Genomic DNA, 20,957 nt, shown 5'->3' with positions numbered 1-20,957 from the left:
TACAATTAGCATTGTAATTAAGAGGTTCTTCTTTGTGACCTGAGCATGGGAGAAGATGTAATTCAGGACCAATGTAAGGTCACTTTTATTCTCTTCCCGGAGGGTAAAGACACACTTGTCATAATGACCTGCAATATAAATATCACAGGCTCATGAATTGTAGCCAACTAACATGTCAATGACAATAATTGGAACAAAAGTACAATTACTTTACATAGCCAAAACATGGAAAATTGAGTGTACAAATATTATACTGTATTGTGACTGAATTTTTTTTTATTTTATACTACCTTCATAGTTTTTAATTTCAATAAGTTATGCTTAAGTGAAATAGACAGACAGAGAGACAGACAGAGAGACAGACAGAGAGACAGACAGACAGACAGACAGATAGATAGATAGATAGATAGATAGATAGATAGATAGATAGATAGATAGATAGATAGATAGATAGATAGATAAATTGGTGTTGGTGAATGTAGAAGTTCCTTTATCATCAATATTCGATAAGCTTATTTTAGGTTTTATATTGTTTGCACATTTATTACTAGTCTCAGTGTGTATATTATGGTACAATATGATTCTCTTTAGGATTCCTTTATGAATGGTGAACTGACATATTCCTATATTTTGGAGTTGAAGGAAATCACAGGTGAAAGTTTTGCATTTATTATATCGATTTTTATCACGGGTCCACATCAAAAACATTCATATATTTTTGTATGTCACATTGGTGGTTTTTCTAATAAAAGCTATTGCACTAGAAAGCCCACATACAGTATACACACAGACAGATGTGTCCTCATACATTCTTGGTGCAGTCGCGCCAAACAGCCCCTCATAGCGCATCAAGTCATGTACGACTCTGCTAGTGCCGGGTGTCTTTCTAGCTTCTTTTTTGCCCCAAAATTTGTATTATTCGCAATGTGATGCATCTAGGATGTACCAGGAGACTGTGCTGATAATTTGATATGTGACACTTGTATATCTATATGCAACTGAGTCTCTGAACCTGTATACAAAGAGCTACGATGCAGCAGCTGCAGCTTTTTTTCCACGCAGAGTTCCATTTTGGTTCAGACTCAGTCGCACACAGATATACAAGTGTTGCATATCAAATGAATCAGAATATTCTTCTAGTACATCACCATGTGACCAAGATGCATTTTCGGGCGAAAAAGACGCAAAAGAGATGCCAGGCACTAGCAGAGTCGCGTGGGACCTGGCGACTCACTCATGCCAGGCATCCCGCGCCACAGGGCATAATCAGGCTAGATGTATGTTGACACACCTGTAGAACATTACAGCAGTGTTACATGATGGGGCACCAGCAAAACATGTGGAATTAAAACTACAAAGCTGTATATTACTGGTCTCTCCCATGTGATGTACGTACAGTACAATAGGAGAGTTGAATATGTAAATTTTTGCACGGTATGAGATGAATACTTTATTAGTTACTACTTCGATAGGGCACAGTTTCATAGACAGACCTGCAAAGCAGAAGTTGCCTATACATGCTTCCTCACAGCGACACTGATATTTATAGAAGAGATTTCCTATTCTTGTAAATATTAAAAGGTATGAATTATTAAAAAATGTTTGACCTCTTTTTATTAAAAGGCATTATATAAATCTTATAAAAACCCCAATAAATTAGACCAAGCTGATTATCTGCCAAAAGCATACCCTGAGACTATGCACATTTTCTGGTACTCCACAAAACGTGCTTGTGTGCACACCTTAGCGAGATTCCAGGTAAAAGCCAGGGTGTCATGCTTGTTGGCTTTTTTCTTGCCACATATTCAGTATGATGGTGAAGATATAGTGAAAATAATTAAATACATTGTACACAGATTATGAATATTAGAAGCTATGTAATGTTAACGAAAGTATTAAAATACACACAGCTAATATCAATTTTCACCACAAGATGGCAACAGTGTATCATCTGATTCTAGAATCTTGTAGTGGTATAAATCTCACAAATAAAACTTGCGGCATACCACACAACACCAATCTGCTCTTATTGTGGAGAGAGCATCACTTTTCCTTAATGTATAGTTCAGTGTGGCTAAATGCCTCTGCTAGTCCCCAATAATGTTTTTGACCACCTCTCTTTAGGGAATTTGTGGAGTGTAGAGCCATGTATAGTATTACAAAAGTAATTACTCATTATGGCCACTTGTAAGAACCATTTTGCAACTTTTATCTATCTGTGTAGATATTTAGTAGAAAATGAATTGGAGAACCCCTGCAAAAGAAGACTTGGGGCCTTATTTAAAATATGGAAATTACAGCTAGTTATGGAGCTTTAAATATATGCATTTCCATACTGTGCAATGTGCATGTTACCAACATGCATCTCTACCTACATTCAGTGTATCTCAGACTTGTACCGGAGTTTTGGAAGAGGGCAATGCAAGTATAAGTTAGTACAGTATCGGCGTTCACATGTACTGTAAGTGTACCAGTGTCCCCAGGAGGTGCAATCTAATGAGAAATGCACCCGTTCCCAGGCCTGGTGCAAATATATTGGGGGATAATGATGATGGTAATGATGATTTCTCTCTTTTGTATGTAACACGTCATTATATTATATTGTGTACTATAGGGTGATGTGACTTTTCATTTATGAATAACACTGTAAAACCACATCTCTACACTATCAGCTGATGTACATGTACACACATGACATGGAGATCATGCTCTGTTTTGAGAGTTACATATCCTGAGATACAACATACATGGGCAGGCCAGCAATTTTCAGAGAATTTTCATGTGTCTATTAAATGCTAAACAAGGCCCTAAGACGACTTCATGTTCCTGTAAATTAATAAGACATACTGTACCATGTTGAAACTGTGTTTCCACTTTCAAATACTGCCGAAGCAAATCCATGACTACAGCTTTCATGTGACCTCGAATGCCACTCCGGTATCTGATGAAATTAGATTACATTTATATAAACAAGGAGTGTAAAAAAGTATAAAAGTGCTTCTGCTATTTAAAGTGGAAAAGAAGCCCTCTCAAAAACTTTTCTTATCGAGATGTCTGTTTGCCATTTTTACTTACGTATAGCTTATTAGGTTGATGTATCAAGCCGTGAAAAGTGTGGAGTAGTGGACCAGTAGAGAAGTTGCTCATATCAACCAATCAGCTTCAAGGAAGTATTTACCAAGTACGTTCCATAAAAAATAATAGGTAGATGCTTACTGGTTGCTATGGGCAACTTCTCCACTAGTCCACTTCTACATTCTTTTCACTGCTTGATATATTAAACACACAGTGCTTGATCCATGGACAATATTTACATTTTTATTGCAATATACCCACAAAGTTACAGTAAGCAGGCTAAGAAGTTTATTTTTTCCTAAATACTTTTTAAGGCTCCAGACACATTAATAAGTAAAAATAAAAAAACAAATACAGTATGTCGAAAAACAAGCTTCCAAGCTTTACAATAGTTCACTGCAACATTACATTTAGAGGAAGCAGCGCATAGCTCGATTTATAAACCGCTATAAAGGGGTTTATTTAGGTAGCGTCGGGTTGTGAAATCCTTAATATTTACAAAGGCAATGGTTTTACTAGCCCTTTTAAATATTGGGGATAAACACAATCAGCAACACCGGGTTTTACAACTTAACACTTCATAAATAAACCCCAAAATGTTCTAAGCAACCATATTACAAGGAGTTCTCCACCACAAATGAATGAGAACCCCTGACTCTGCACCCTGGAATTTATTTGGTGTGTTTCTAGTCCCATTTCTCCATGTGACTTTGCTGTCCTATTGAACTGTAATTTGCTGAATGTGATAGCATATTGTGTAGGTGAACCTAAAACGAACACTGTAGAGTCTGTAGTGTCTTCAGTGTCGTAAAGCTTGATCATTACTGAAGGTTAAGACAAATGATTAACATCATGAGTAGTTGAACACATTCTGAAATAACAAACACCTAATAGCAAATTAGCGAATTCCCCAACTCTTCCAGTCTGTAGTGAGATGGAACTGTCATATGTTCTGTACAAAATCCACTTATATTCAAATAAATAAAATGCTATTAGTGCATTTAACACACACTTCTACCACTGATATTATTAACATCTTTGCCTATAGCAAACAGTGAGCAACTTTGGTTAATTTTTGGGGTGTGGGTCCCCCTGTATTGCCTTTGTTGATCTGTTTCAGGGCACCGCATTATAACACATTTTTCTTTTATAACACATTTTAACCCTTCACTGTTTGTTTATTATATATGTACTTCACTTTTTATTTTCATTCTTTATATGCAGCAGTAGCTGCTCCTAACTATCGCTTTCACACTGCACTTTTCTTACTATGGCGGTGCCCTGGGGCGGCTTAGCTGGGCTAGTTTGGGGGGTCCTGCGCTCTGGATTTGAATCGTAGTATGTTAGGGACCTACCCTACAGAGGTTACCTGGATATGGTGGGTAGGCCCATAACCTTTTCCAAGATTAGTCTCATCAGGTAGCACCTCCCATTATATATATATATATATATATATATATATATATATATATATTATATATTCAGGGTGTTCAGTCCAGGAATCTTTCCCATAGTTTTACCTAAACAAGTTTCACCTTACTGTAACATGATCTTTGTGATGAGATAAACAGACAATAAAACATGACAACTCTAGGAAAAATGTCATGACTAATGCATACCACATACACACACACACATATACACACACACACACACACACACACATCTGAACACTTCCCCATTAAAATCTCAGAATTGATTCTACACATCCTAACAAGGCTTGGAGAGAGATAAAGTGGAGAGAGATAAAGAACCAACAGTAAGTTTAAATCAAATAACTTATGTTCTGCTGCATTAATCTATGTAATGTTGTCATTAAATTCCTAGCATATAGTAGAAACCGTATTGTTTCTGTGTTTATCTTGTAGTGGAGGATGGACACCGCATGCAAAAAGACGTGCTGCTTTTTGAATTTGGACCATTTATTGTTTTTTGTTTCAAATATTTTTTACATCTGTTGCTCAATGTTTTCTGTCTTTTACTTTCAGTTTTCACAGTGCCAACACGTAAAAAGAAGAGGAGAAAAATTGATGTTGCTACCAAAGCCATGACAAATATTCTTTGTGAACAACTACGCGACCTAGATTCGGAATGGCAGACACAAGATGATGCCAGACTGCAGCGGTTCATGGCCAATGAGAGAGAAATGCAGAGTAATTTGCTAAAGGAAATGATGGCTATGCAGGAAAGGCTTAGTCGCGATAACTGGAAATTTTTTACTCAAATCTTGAGCACAATCCACTACAAACCAAAACATGTTCCACCACCCACCTATTTTGGGCAACAAGCTAATTATCCAAACTCATTTGGGGAACCATGCCAGTATGTGCAGCAACCTCAGTCTCCCACCTCATTTGAGCATACATCACAGTATGGCCAGCACGCTAATTTCCCCACAGCATTTGGGCAAACTACATACAAGTATGCGAAACAAGTAAAGCCCCCCCAGCATTTGGGCACACATCCCTGTATGCGCAACAAGTAAAGTCCCCCCCCCAGCATTTGGCCAAACATCCCAGTATGCGCAACAAGTAAAGTCCCCCACAGCATTTGGCCAAACTACATCCCATATATCCAAGCATCCGCAAACACCTCAGTCATCCTCAACATTTACAGATAGTACAATAGATAATGTACTCGAAGGTCAATTTATAGATACTTTGCCAGCTAATACTCTGTCACAGGAACGTACTCCTGACAAAAACCCAGAGTTTACAGTTTACAGAAATATTTAACTGTGGTGATCAAATATATCTAGTGATGTTAACTAGACATATCCCATATGATGATGTTGAAAATGTTATGGTTACTGCTTTTGTCATAGGATACTGAGTTGGTGTAAACAAGGATCTACCAAAAAATTCTGGTCCTATTTGCTTTATTTTAAAGGCTTGTTTAATGCCTTCTAGCTATATACGCACTTAACAATGTTCTGAAGTAAATGTTCACTTTACTTTTATTTTTTTTTATACTATTGTTTGGTTTTGAATTGTGTGGTATTTTGTAAGAAATATGGAAGTAAGGCTTTCAAACTTCATATGCAAAACAAAGGCCTTTATTAAAATAAAAGATTTTTTGAACCTTTCAAATATTAAGTCTTTGTATTTATTACAATAACAATAACTCCCAGTCCCCTTATACCGCACCCCCACCTTTGCATGACCTCATTAATGTGTGCCAGCATAACGTCCACTTATAATGACAAAACTCTGTTTTTCTGTGTAAAACTCTGAAAAACCCTGCTCTTGTCTGAAATGGGTCTACCCGGGAATTTCCCGGGTATAAGCTGTAGTGTGAAAGGGGGGTCTTGACCAAATACCCGGGATTTTGCACTGGAGAAATTCCCGGGTCTGTGCAGGAAATTTATATCTGTAATGTTTTGAGTTTAATTAAGAAATAGAAAAAAAAAAAATGATCTTGTTTGCAGCCAAAAATACCACATAGATTATGGTTGAAGTCTAAAAAATTTGATTCCTCTGCTAGTAAAAATGCAACCACTTAAACTCCTTGAACCAAAACTCTTGCCATGGAAGACTGATTTTAGCACTCAGTTAACATCTCACCTTTGCACCAATTGCACAATGCTTTGTGTGTTCATGAAGAAAACCTCACGTTCGGATTTACGGTTCAATGTTGCTGCGTGACTGTCTAGTATATTTGCAATCTGAGCAAAAAATAGAGAAATAATGACTATTTTGGGAGCCCAGAACTCAGCCTAATGAAATGATACACATATACAATGTACTTGATGCCAAAGATCAACAGAGACAAGTAACCTCATTAGTAAGAAAGAGTGTAAATAACAGATATATTAAAAAACATCTTTATTTATTATGTAGTAAAACGCATATTAGTTGCCACCCACTTAATATGGATAAATATATTTAAGGTTAATATAAAGATTTTTGTAATTAATTTTTTTTTGCCAAGGGCTATACAGTGGAAAAAGGATCATCATTTGCAAATGGAAGAAATACAATTTCATCAACAGCACAGGAAAGGGGATCTTTACTTTGACAATAAATCTGTAAAATGATATACCCCGTGAGATGGTGCAGGCATATTAAATAACTGTACAGAAAACATGGTGTGGATGTCTTTGTCACAAGTAGAGCTGTATGCAGATCCCTGTGTTTTGGATCTGGAATCATCTTCATGTTTTGGTTTTGCAAAACCACCCTTAAGTCAGGGGCGTATCTATAATAGGTGTAGGGTGTGCGGGGAACACAGGCCCCTTGGTCCAGGGGGGCCCCGCACCGCAGACCCTGCACCCATAATATTACTTACCTCTCCGGAGTCCCACGTCGGCGCGGGGGTCCGGTGCTGTAAAACGACAGGAAAATGGCCGCGGCAGCCATTTTACCATAGTTTGAGCTTGCGCAGTACAGGGAAAATGGTCGCAGCGGCCATTTTCCCGGTGACCTGTGCATTCATTATAGACTCTGTGCACACTCTAGTGCCCAGAGTCTATAACTCTGGCGCCGGCCGCGCACAGCTCAGTGCGCTGCCGGCTGCCGGGTGGAGAGGAGAGGGCCCGTGTCGGAGACTGCACACGGGCCCCCTTCTCTCTAGAAACGCCCCTGCCTTAAGTGTTTTGATTTTAATTTTGGATTCAGATAAAAACCGATAAAAACAGCTAAAAATGTCCAAATCCAGTTCGGTTTTTAAATCCAGTTCATAACTGGCAACAGATCCGAACCAGGAGCCTGTTCGAACCGTGACACAAAGTGAATCCGAGCTGTGACCCGGTTTTACTCGGTACCCTCAAATTCGGGTGTTTTCAGATTTCAGAAATACAGACCTGAACATCTCTAGTCACAAGTAATGGTAAGTATAATTGATGGTGCAAGTAATGTTAGCCAGAATTAGTAGAGGGATTTCATATATGAATTGTCATGCTTAGGAAACTAAAAATGGGACCACGTCCCCTAACATGTGTCTACTTTAGCAACTACAGCACTGGGTGCAGAGGTCTGTTGCGCTTTTCTCTGGATTAACATGATCAGAAGTTAAGGATCATGGACTTATGTCCTTTTTCAACCTAATAACTATGTACCTATGTATTAAGACCAATGCTGGATGATGATGATAATAATAAAGAAAATAAAAAAACTGTAGTTTGGTTTATTCCTCTAATACAGTCCCGTAAGGTTGCAGAATTCATAAAATGCTATAACACGGTGGGCTTGATTCAGAGGCGCCTGCTATTGCTGCCGCGACTTTATGCTAATTCGGCAGCTGATGGGTTTTGAACAGAGATGCCCACCGGCACGAATATGCACTATTGTACATTGTACCAGCCCTATGGAGATACAGAATCTGTCTGAAAATGACTGCCAGAATCAATGCATCTGAGGTAAAAGACAAAGTCCATGACCGCAATACGCCCACGCCTGGTCAGCCACCCCCTACTCAGAAATGCCCCCTGACATGGTCACTCTGCTTCCAAATTTGTTCTGCAGATTTGGGCGGTAACCATCTGGACACAAGCGCAGCGCGACTCGGACGTATTGAAACATCAGCCACTAGAAAGTGGCATTTGGCATAGCGTGCACCTCTAAATAAGGCCAAGGATTTACAAGACACGAACACAGAAACAATACTGACATTTTAACCAACATTGCAAGAATTCTTTTATATACACAACTTTACCTGTTGGCTTGGAAACTGGCACAACACAGAAGTAATGTTGCTGGCATATTGTGCCATCTCTTTCTTGATTGATTTCTCCACATTTGGTGGAATGCGCCCTGATACACTTGTCATAATGTCCTGAAGCTCCAGCAGGGGGAGCGATGGATCTCGGAGGGTTTTCATCAGTCTTTCCACGTACTCTTTCAGCTGTCAAAAGTACAATTGTATTTTCTTTGTTATGTTTTCAAGGTATAAGAACTGCATAATGATCTAGAGACATTTGTTTGCATTTGTAACAGTTCACAGATAACAATCAAGTAATTTCCAATTTTACTTTCTTTCGAATATTCGCACACATGCCCAAAGGCTCTCAGTAACATGACTTTTGGTATTGGGAGTGTATAAAAGGCTGGTTACCTTGCTGCCGAAGTAAGGCTCCGGAAGACAATATCCATTCATAACATTTACCAGGTTATCTAGAACACAGTGAAAAACGCGATGCAGCTTCTCTCCTTGCAGGGCAGTGCTGTGTATCAGAGGCAAACATGCTGTGTGGAGTTCAGCCTTTAAACAGTTAACAGTGATACCATATTAGCACAAAATTACATTTAAGATAATTTAAATAAAATAGAACTGTATTCTAAAGCCAAAAAGTCATTGTTTATTTTGGTAAACTATTTCCGTGTGTGGGTTACATAAACAGCAGGTTATCCACCTGACCAGCACTAGTCACATTTTATTCTTTCATTTACAGAAATTGATTATATTGGAAAGGCTTTTTTCTCTCTAAACGCATTCATTTCCAAAAGATCCTAGCAAATATGAGAGTAATATTTTATTATTATTAGAATTAGTAAACTGCTGCTAGTGTTGTTTTCTAGAAATAATTACTGCATTGTACATAAGAAGGAAATGTTCTCAGAAGAAGGGTCCTCATAGCCTCATCGGCTGCTGTGAACAGTCTGAGACCAGCATGCACAGCAGTAGTTACTTGGCGATACAGGAGATTTTGTAGATGATTCACTAGAACCATAAGGGTTTTGTTTATGTCAGGCCTCATTACCATAATGCCTTACCTGCTGCACCCTGCTCGGATCATCTAGTTGAAGCTTAGCAATTATACAACCAGGCTCTAGAACAGCCCCCGGGCGCTTCACGTAGTGTATACATCCTGACTCCATGGCTGTTAGGGTCATCACCATCTTCATCACCTAAAAAATATTAAATTGTGATTATTTCTAGCAGAATGCAGCAAAGAACAGTACAGCTAATGCTCACATGTCTGCACTATAAGTAGTGCAGTGTACTGAACTGAAGAAGAGAGGAGCAATCAACTGTGTGTGCTCTACCAATTAGCTCCTGTCATTTCATAGCCTGTGTTTATAAAATGACAGGTAGAAGCGGATTGGTTGATACTTTCTCTCTCTCTCCACTTTCTCTCTCTACAAGGCATGATACATCACCCCGTGGATTGTGCTACCTCACATTCATGTCCCAGTTATGTAAAACATAGGCCAGGGCCGTAACTAGAGGTATGTGAGCGGTATCAGCGCACAGGTGCAGGGACCCTGGGGGCGGCACTGTCACTGCCCCATGGCATCTGCATGTGAACACTGCAGGCAGGCACCTGCAGACCTCTGAGCAGTGCTCTACTTCCTAGAGCCAGTGTCCTCATCCCCTGTAGTTTGGGGGGTGGGGATGGCACAGGGTGGTATAGAGCCCTGTTCCTGCCCTGATATAGGCTATGTTTTGTAAATACGTTATGGGGCTGATGCAGAGTTGGTCACAAGACGATAGTAAATTATTAAAAAAAAAAAAAAAGCGCTTGCATTTTCTGCCCATATGCAGAGCCCAAGATGCATTCTGGTTTACAATCAAAGCATATGTGCCTTGCTAATACCAGGGACACATAACAGACCTTTACAACCCATTTGAGCCTAAGTTGTAAAACAATTATTTTATGTGCAACAAATGCATATTATAGACATAATTAAACTACACATCCACAGCTATAGTGAGCGGCCAGGAAGATGGTCGCGATGGTCAAGACCATCGGGCTTGCGACGAGACCCTTGCGGTAGGGTCTCGTTGCCGCAAGCTCCAGAGAGCTTTCGGCTCTAACAGAGCCAAAAGCTCTCCCACTGACATCACTTGTGATGTCAGTGGGGCCGGCCTCAGACGGTAGGCGTTCCCATGGGAACGCCTCCGTCTGGGCAGCCACGCCCCCAGTCCGCCCACCAAAGGGGGCGTGCTGTCACTCAACATCGACAGCACGCCCCCTTTGGTACGAGACCCAGAGCGACGGTTTCCCCGTCGCTATCCGGGGTCTCGCGCATGCGCACTGGGCCACCATCGACCCGCTTGCGAGCGCATAGCGCTCGCGAGCGTGTCTGAATCAGGCCCACTGTTCCCTTATTCAATGTACGAGGTTGGTTCAATAAGTTCGGTAACAAGACCTCTCCTGTATAATGTTCTCTATTTCATTCTAAATTCCCACCAGGCCAGAGCAGGTAGACCACTGCTTCCCCTCACAGCCTTTAGCATGTGCCTCATATCAGTCATAATGTCCCAACATCAGTTGTAAGATGGTGAGGCTGGCGGAAACATGGCCAAACATTGAGGTTTATAGTGTGATCAAATTTCTACATCTAAAGGGCACATCAGCAGCTGAAACTCATCACTAGCTTGTCGAGGTGTACGGTGATAAGATCATGTCATGGGTCTGGTGCACTGCCTTTCAGGATAGACATTCAAGATGAGCAGCAATCTGGCCGCGTAAGCACATCCACCACAGAAGACAATTTGTGCAGCATTGACTTTCTAATCCAGGAGGACAGACACATTCAATTTAGTTATATTGCTGATGAACTGAACATCTCAGTGGGTACTGTACACAACATCGTTCATGAGCATCTGGGGTACAGGTAAAAATTGTTCACAATGGGTACAGAAGCAACTCACAGAAGTTCATATAACCAATAGGATGGCATTGTATCACGACGCAGTACCATGAGGAGGGAGTGCAGTTCCTGCAGCGAATTGTTACAGGCGATGAAATTGGGAGCATCATGTGACACCGGAGATGCTTCCATGACATGGAAACATGCATCATCCCCATCTTCAAAGAAATTCAAAACAACTCCATTAGCAAAGAAGGTCATGGCAACTGTGTTTTGGGACCACAAGAGTGTGCTTCTTGTTGATTTGCTCACCAAGGGAGATACGGTGAATGCTGTCTGCTACATATTAAGCTGTTTGCTGAGGGCAATTAGTCGAAAACAAACTGAATTGCTTCGTACAGGCATCGTTTTCTGCACAATAACGCCCGGCCATATTCTGCCAATCGCACCTGCGAGTTGTTACGGTGCTACCATTGGGAGGTACTGGACCATCCTCCATACAGCCCTGTCCTGGCACCAAGTGATTTTCATCTCTTTGGACTACTGAAGAACAACCTGGGAGGAAGGCAATTCACAACAGATGATGTTCAGCAAGCCGTCATGTCTTGGCTTCAGGCGCTTGACACAGATTTATTCTATGCCAGGATAGATGCCTTGGAACAAATGCTTAGACTAGTATGGGGACTATGTGGAGAAATAATCTGTACCAAGGCCATGCTATTGATAATACGTATATGTACGATTTCAAAAGACTTACGCAATGGGAGGTCTCGTTACCTTATTTATTGAACCACCCTAGTAAAAATAAGAGTTATGATATAACATACCTTTGTTAACTATTTTTCTTCGAGGTCCATAGGGTCCACAGGAAATACCTTGGAGTATGTGGTTGGGGTGATCCAGGCACCAAACAGTTAAAAGCTTTAGCTCCCAGGATGCACTGGGTCCTCCTCCATATATACCCCACCACTGGCTACAGGCACTTAGTTTTTTTGTTTGGTTTGTTACCAAGCCCAAGGCAGGAGATGGAAAAAGAAGAGAAGGAAGGACAACTGTACACCAGAAACACTGTAAGAAGAAGGAATCATTGAAATACAAAAGATAAAAAAAGATTACCCAATAATACCAGGTGCGTTAGGGTGGGTGCCCTGTGAACCCTATGGACCTCGAAGAAAAAGTTAACAAAGGTATGTTATACCATAACTCTTATTTTCTTCTTTGGGTTCCATAGGGTCCATAGGAATTTCCTCCAAAAAAAAAAAAAAGTGTTTTGTTTAAATTTCTATTCCATCAATCAAGAAATGGACTTTAAGGGAAGGTAATTTCAAAACCTTTCTCCCTTTTCAGCAAAAGAATTAGTTGTCACAATGAGTATTTTGTATTACAGTCTAAGCTATGCTGTTATACTATTCTACACGCCACAGTAAACAAAGCAGTTCCCTTAAGGGTGGGGGACGCTCTTGTATAGCAGAAAGGAGAATCCTGCGCCCAAAAGAAGCATCCTGAGAGTCAAAAGTATCAAAGGCGTAAAATTTGAGAAAAGTGTGGATGGAAGACCACATGGCTGCCTTGCACAATTGTTCAGCAGAGGCACGACAACGAAACGCCCACGATGGTCCCACAGATCACATAGAATGTGCCGTCACTGTGTTTGGAATAGAGAGATCAGCTAGTGTGTAAGCCTGAAAAATCGTCATATGAAGTAATCTAGCCAGAGTCTGTTTGTTAGCTGACCAGCCTCGCTTACGACAGCCATACAACACAAAAAGAGAATACGATTTCTTAAAGGAGTTGGTACGATAAACGTATATATGTAGGGCACCACATCCAGAGAAGCTTCACCTACAGAGAGATCTGAGGACTGGAAGGCTGGAACCACTATTTTTTCATTTACATGAAAGTGAGATACTACTTTAGGAAGGCAACCTGCCCTGGTATGAAGAACAGCTCTATCCTGATGAAAAATTAAAATGAGAGAGCGACAAGAAAGCGCTGCCAAATAAGAGAGACCCTGCGGGCAGAGGAGATAGCAAGAAGAAAAACTGTCTTTGCTGTCAACCACTTGAGGTCTACTGATTTCAGGAGATCAAACGGGTGAGCTTGTAGAGCCCTGAGAACCTCCAGACCACAGCTGTTGCAGTGGTCTGGAGTGGAAGTGAGTATATTCCACCATGTTGATGGTGGACACCATGGACCCCAGAACCTGCATAACCGAGTGGATAGACACTGTCTGATTGTGGAGAAATCTGTGTACCCGCAATTGAAGGGCCACAATCTTGTCTCCTGGCAGAAATAATCTTTGTGCCAGAGAATCCAGGAGTGCACCTAAATGCATCATCTGCTTTACTGGAGAAAGTGACAACTTTATCCAATTTATGATCCAGCAGTGTCTGTGTAGGCAGGCAATCATCAGTCTGAGATGATGTTGTAATACATCTGGGGACTGTACCAATATCAGAAGGTCATCCATGTATGGCAGTATTCTGACTTCCTGATGCCTGAGGTAGGCAGTAATCACTGCCATTATTTTGGTAAAAACCTGTGGGGCTGTTGATAAACCAAAAGGCAGCACCTGAAATTGGAAATGTTGCTGCAGAACCACAAACCGCAGAAACCTTTGGTCGGAAGGCTTAATTGGCACATGCAGATACGCATCCTGAATGTCCAAGGACACCATAAAATCCCCTGGTTCCATTGCCAGAACAATTGACAGAATAGTTTCCATACAGAACTTGGGCACCAGGATAAATCTGCTGAGACTTTTCAGATTCAGAATAGGCCGATGGGACCCATTGGGTTCCTGGATCAAAAATAGATTGGGATAACAACCCTTTCTTTGTTGATCCAAAGGAAGTGGGATGATCACCCCTGAACCCAGCAGAAAACGAATGACCTGCTGGAGAGCCTTGGCAGACTCAGAGGGAGGATTGTGCAAAAAAAAATCTTTGCGGGGGACTTTTCCAGAAAGTAAGGGCGACCACTTCCCGGACCCAGGCGTCTGTTGTTGTGTGATGCCAGGTATCTGAAAACTGAAGATGTCGGCCTCCTACCCTGGGATTCCCCAGAGTGAGGCCTGCCCCATCAGGCCGAGCGTTTATCGTCTGACTTGAAAGCTGGATGTCTGATTGCCCAAGATCTCTTAGTTTGCAGTCTCTTATGAGAACTGGGTTGTCTAAAGGAAGACTGACCTTTCGCTTTTCCTTGCGGACAAAAGGCTCGAAATGATGACTGCCTAGGTCTAGGGGTAGTTGTTGAAGGCAGACCAGCCCCCTTGGAAGCTGCCAAAGTAGCTACAATCTTATCCAATTCTGTGCCAAAGCCTTTTTGGACCCTGCATCTGTTTTCCAGTCCTTTAACCATAGAGCTCTGCGAGCAACAACTGAGGCAGCTGATGCTTTAGAAGCCAGAATACCGGCTGATCTAGGAGATGATCATCAGCTGCTCTATGGAAACCTCTGTGCCCCTGTCTATTCTTTAATGGCCTTAGATACCCAGGCCGCGGCCATGGCAGGGCAAGTAACAGCTCCTGACAGAGAAAAAAAACACCTTGAGACAGGTCTCAAGTCATCTATCTGTGGAATCCTTAAGGGAGGATGCAGATGGCAATGTGGTGCTCTTAACCAGATGTGCCACATGAGCATCCAGTTGGTGGAACTTCCCACCTAGCGCATTCGTCAGGTGGGAGGGGGTATAAAGATGTAACCTTCTTTGTAACATAGAATCGTCTATCAGGAGAACTCCATGCTTCCCCCATAAGTTCAGAGAGTTGCTCAGATTTGGGAAACTCAGCCTTAACGACCTTCCGGCACTTGAACACCGGGGCCTTCCTAGGTTTGCGGTTCTTCACTATCTATGTTTAAGATAGTTTTGACCACCCTAATTAAGGAGGGAACATCCACTGCTGCCAGATGGTCCTCCTCTCCTGAGAGGAGCCCTGTACCTCTTCAAAATCATCAGAAGATGCATCAGAATCTACAGGCTGGATGGACTGATAGGAAGAAGCCGACCACATTCTGGTTTTAGGTACTACCAGCCTGCCTGCTTGCAGTATTTGCTGAGACGCAGCAGGGGACGGAGCCATACTCTGGCTTGAGTGGGCATAAACATCCATCCAGGATGGATGCATAGGAGGCCTAAACATAGCAGGTTGTAGCTGCTGAGGGTACCCCATAGTAGGGGTCGGCATGGGTGTTGATAAACTGTTCACAACCTGCACCATAATCTGATAATAGGAAGCCCAAGGGTGTTCCTGCCCAGAAGCTGGTAGGCTGGAATGATGTGTTGGCTCCTTATAACAGTAAGCACACAATTCATCCTGTATGAAATCCTGATGGGACAAGCCCGTCTGACATGCCATACATGAAACCAGCACAGGGCTTTAGCCTCCTGTTTCTCCTTATCTTTAGACATAATACAATGTTATGCAAGATACAATGTGACAATGTTCACCCCAAAAATAACCCACACACCTGTAACAGAGGGTTATGAGGAGAAATAGCAGTGATAGTTATAAGTGACAGTTATTAAGGAATACAAAAAAGGCAGTATAACACACAGCAGAACTTACAGAAGTCACATACAATGCAATGATGTGCATATATATACATATATACATACATACATACACACACATACAGTCAGGTCCATAAATATTGGGACATTGACAGAATTTTCATATTTTGTCCTCTATTCACCACCACAATGGCTTTGAAATGAAACAAACTAGATGTGATTTAACTGCAGACTTTCAGATTTAATTTGAGGGTAATTACATTCAAATCAGGTGAACGGTGTAGGAATTACAACAGTTTCTATATGTGCCTCCCACTTTTTAAGGGGCCAAAAGTAATGGGACACACTAAACAATCCTAAATCTAACTTTCACTTTTTAATACTTTGTTGCAAATCCTTTGCAGGCAATTACAGCCTGAAGTCTGGAACGCATAGACATCACCACACGCTGGGTTTCATCCCTGGTGATGCTCTGCCAGGCCTCTACTGCAAATGTCTTCAGTTCCTGCTTGTTCTTGGGACATTTTCCCTTCAGTTTTGTCTTCATCAAGTGAAATGCATGCTCAATCAGATTCAGGTCAGGGGATTGACTTGGCCATTGCATAACATTCCACTTTTTAGCCTTAAAAAACTCTCTGGTTGCTTTTGCAGTATGCTTCGGGTCATTGTCCATCTGCACTGTGAAGCGCCGTCCAATGAGTTCTGAAGCATTTGACTGAATATGAGCATATAATATTGCCCGAAACACTTCAGAATTCATTCTGCTGCTTTTGTCAGCAGTCACATCATCAATAAATACAAGGGAACCAGTTCCATTGGCAGCCATACATGCCCACGCCACGACACAACCACCACCATGCTTCACTGATGAGGTGGTATGTTTTGGATCATGAGCAGTTCCTTTCCTTCTCTTCCCATCACTCTGGTACAAGTTGATCTTTGTCTCATCTGTCCATAGGATGTTGTTCCAGAACTGTAATGGCTTTTTTAGATGTTGTTTGGCAAACTCTAATCTGGTCTTCCTGTTTTTGTGGCTCACCAATGGTTTGCATCTTGTGGTAAACCCTCTATATTCACTCTTGTGAAGTCTTCTCTTGATTGTTGACTTTGACACATATACATCTACCTCCTGGAGAGTGTTCTTGATTTGGCCAACTGTTGTGAAGGGGTTTTTCTTCACCAGGGAAATAATTCTTCTGTCATCCACCACAGTTATTTTCCATGGTCTTCCGGGTCTTTTGGTGTTGCTGAGCTCTCCAGTCCGTTCTTTCTTTTTAAGAATGTTCCAAACAGTTGATTTGGCCACACCTAATGTTTTTCCTATCTCTCTGATGGGTTTGTTTTGATTTTTCAGCCTAATGATGACTTGCTTCACTGCTAGTGACAGCTCTTTGGATCTCATATTGAGAGTTGACAGCAATTGATTCCAAATGCAAATGTCACATCTAGAATCAACTCCAGACCTTTTACCTGCTTAATTGATAATGAAATAACGAGGGAATAGCCCACACCTGTCCATGAAATAGCTTTTGAGTTGATAGTCCCATTACTTTTGGCCCCTTAAAAAGTGGGAGGCACATATTGAAACTGTTGTAATTCCTACACCGTTCACCCGATTTGGATGTAATTACCCTCAAATTAAAACTGAAAGTCTGCAGTTAACGCACATCTTGTTTGTTTCATTTCAAAACCATTGTGGTGGTGAATAGAGGCCAAAATCTGAAAATTCTGTCAATGTCCCAATATTTATGGACCTGACTGTACATACATACATACATACATACATACATATATACATGTAATAGAGTCTTAGTCAATATGAAAAGCACAGAAGCTTAGTAGGATATTGGGCTCTGTATAACCTGGCCACCAAAGGAGAGGTATACAGGGAGACTGACCTAACCTCCTGAGTTTCACAGGAGCTGAGCACCTGAGCACCTGAAAGTGGTCTCTGGGCATCTCATATAGGGAGGAGTAACCCAGATGCGGTAAACTTCATCTCTGGATCAGCGTCCGGGTTGGGAGAGGGGCTGCCGGGGAGAGCCTACCTCTCCTAGGCTGTATCAATCCACCGGGCGTACTGGCTTCTTACATGGCCGCCGCCACTGTCACCGGCACCAGAATTATCTGCTCCGGTGCTCTAGTGGGAGAAGCAGTCATTCCTGGTTCCCCACAACAGCTGCCTCCGGCAGGTCTCCGCTGTCAGAGGTACGGCCCACCCTCTTCCCTGCATCCCCGTGCCTCCGGCTGCAGCCCTGGATCCAGCGTCTATTCAAACTCTGCTGGCGCCCACCAAAATCCCCAGTTCCCTCACTGGTGTTGCGGAGCCGGTGGGGGTAGATGGAGCAGAAGCATGGGCGCCTAGTGCTGCTTATTCAGAATTTAAAAAACAAACAAAAAAAACAAAGCTTGTTACAAGGTGCACTGATCCCGTGCACCAAACAAAAAATCTAAGTGCCTGTAGCCAGGGGTGCGGTATATATAGAGGAGGACCCAGTGCATCCTGGGAACTAAAGCTTTTAACTGTTTGGTGCCTGGATCACTCCAACCACATACCTCAAGGTAATTCCTGTGGACTCTATGGAACCTGAAGAAATATAGAATTTAATTTATTCCATGCAAGATTTTAGGTATTAACGGATTTATCACAAGTAGGTTTTACGGCTTATTGCCTTTTATAAATAGTATAAGACTTGGCTTATTTTTGTCAGTAGCATATTGATTGCAATGCAGCATAGTAGCAATGTCAAAGGCTAAGACTGAAGTATTATAATTTGGAAATTAGACTATTACATCCTATGACCACAAGGCTTATTGTTACTGAGTGATCCACAAGCTACTACAGGAGGGTTTTGCATTTAGTACATTATTTTTTATTTAGTAAATCATGGGATAAAATATGCATTTTTCTAGAATAAATGTGTCTGCTCCTATATTAGTGTCATCATTGCTGGGCTTTGTAGCTGTGTTTTGGTTCAAGGGAAAGTGAATCCTGGTTTCCATCAAGCTTCCCTTTGTTCTGAGCCATATGGCTATGCTGCTTACAGGATGCCTGTGTGTATACAACCTTATATTCTCCAAAAGTAATTCTAACACATATATCCTTTCCAAAATGGAAAACATAATACAGTAGATAGCAATAATCATTGCTCTGTCATACCTCTATTTCAGCGTAGCACTGTCCAGCAAAGACATGACCCCCGTCCTCCACTACATACTGTATCAGCTTCCCAGCAGAAGGGGAGCGCAAGATTGAGGGATCATTTTCCTTTTCAAACACACAGGTTTTATTTCCAATAGTGACACGGTACCTGTACAAAAATAAATGCATCAGAAGGATTGTGGGTCGACTCAGTTGCGATGAGTTAAATATGCCCTTACTGTACTTGGACTGCGTTTTACCTCTAAGTGGCCTATTCACTAGCCATTATGGGCCCATTATACATGTGGAAACACCAGTTTCCACATGTTTTTAGTAACGCCTAAAATTCAGCAAAATCTGAAAACTGAAAGTTTCCTTAGTTTGTTTGCAGGAATCAACGCAATCTTCAGGTTCTCAGAGCACCAGACCTTCCTATGGGAAGGAGGTCTGGGGTTGCAAACCGGCATGCGCACTGGACAGACCAGACAGTGTTAAGTATGCTACATTTGCAGTGTTAAGGATTGCAGTGACAGCTTCTTTTTCAGTTCAGCTGTGCCAGATTATAATCAGGGGCGCCAAGGGGGATGGGGGGTGCGGATACCCAGGCCTGCTGCAGGGGCCTGGCTAGGGAACTGTGGGCCCACTCGCTAAGCCGCGGACGCACGCAATGGGCGATATTGCATATGCATCAATATGTGCATGCGTGCTTCACTCACTGCGATCGGGAATCGTGCGCTCGTTGTGCACAGACTGGACGCTATTTTGAGTGACAGATAGTGCCGTTTTTGGGTGGTAACAGGGGAAGGTGCTTGTGAACGGGGGAGTGATGATGCAAACGCAGGCGTGTCTGGGTGTGCATAATTAGCAAAGGAGCGTCATTGTACACGTCACTTGGTTGTATTTCAGCCTGCTGTGATTGCAGTGCTTGCGGCAAGGTATAGTCAACCTCAAGCGCTGCGTTCGCTTCTGATGGTACCCGATGTACCGATGCATGCATACACTTCCTGGAGATGACGTACGCTAGTGGGCGTCTTAAGACAGGCTGGTGGGCGTATACATACACAAACCGATCGCACGCCAAGACATAGTGGGCGTGCTTATGCCTTGCTGTGCGATCGCCTGCCTTGACGTCACTTAGCTGAATTTGCATACGCTGGAAGTGAGCGTACGCATCTAGCGAGCGGGTCTGAATGGGCTCCTGTGTCCTAAGCCGCCCCCCTCCCTCTTACCTGTCAGCACCCCAGCACATGCTGCTGTGTGCTGGGCTGCAGTGGGAGACTGCAGCTGCCGCTGAGTAGCAGTCTCCTGTACTCTGCCTGTGGGAGGGGAGAGCGATCACTCTGACTGCGCCCCCCTCCCCGGATTTGCTCCGAGCTGAGGGGCTCCCAGCTCCACTCTCCCCAGCACGCAGCGCCGCAAATATGTTTTTAAAAAGATTTGTCAAAGGAGGCATGGCCACACCTTCCACGATTAGACCACGACCCCTCATCAGTAACGGGGCCCAGCTCTTAATGGCCCTGATGATGGATAGGCCCCCTAATCTCTCTTTTTCTCAGTCTGCCTCTTCAAGTTTAAGGAAGCGCAAGTATTAGCTCTGCATATGGTCATAGGTAGACACTTTTTGTCGTACAAAATTACATATTTCACATTAAACTAATGGGAATAGGCCCATCATTACACCCCAGAAAGTATTA

The 20,957-nt window shown here is 42.3% G+C and overlaps 1 protein-coding gene across 2 annotated transcripts in view; it reads right to left on the bottom strand.

The window, feature by feature from the left end:
* Window positions 1-20,957, bottom strand: part of ACACA (acetyl-CoA carboxylase alpha) — a 532,248-nt gene that overhangs the window by 390,782 nt on the left and 120,509 nt on the right. For both annotated transcript variants that reach the window (XM_088455952.1, XM_088455953.1), the window contains exons 18-24: window positions 19,282-19,432; window positions 9,786-9,920; window positions 9,127-9,273; window positions 8,728-8,916; window positions 6,639-6,739; window positions 2,853-2,941; window positions 4-128 (exon numbers count right to left, since the gene is read on the bottom strand). In XM_088455952.1, the coding sequence (XP_088312078.1) occupies window positions 4-128; window positions 2,853-2,941; window positions 6,639-6,739; window positions 8,728-8,916; window positions 9,127-9,273; window positions 9,786-9,920; window positions 19,282-19,432 (937 nt within the window). The remainder of the gene's footprint in view (window positions 1-3; window positions 129-2,852; window positions 2,942-6,638; window positions 6,740-8,727; window positions 8,917-9,126; window positions 9,274-9,785; window positions 9,921-19,281; window positions 19,433-20,957) is intronic.

Source organism: Taudactylus pleione, unplaced genomic scaffold, assembly GCF_031769625.1.
Source record: "Taudactylus pleione unplaced genomic scaffold, aTauple2 ptg000682l, whole genome shotgun sequence".
In the NCBI taxonomy this organism is placed as follows: Eukaryota; Metazoa; Chordata; class Amphibia; order Anura; family Myobatrachidae; genus Taudactylus; species Taudactylus pleione.
Note: the sequence above shows the minus strand (reverse complement) of the source record. Positions and strands in the feature narration are given on the sequence as shown.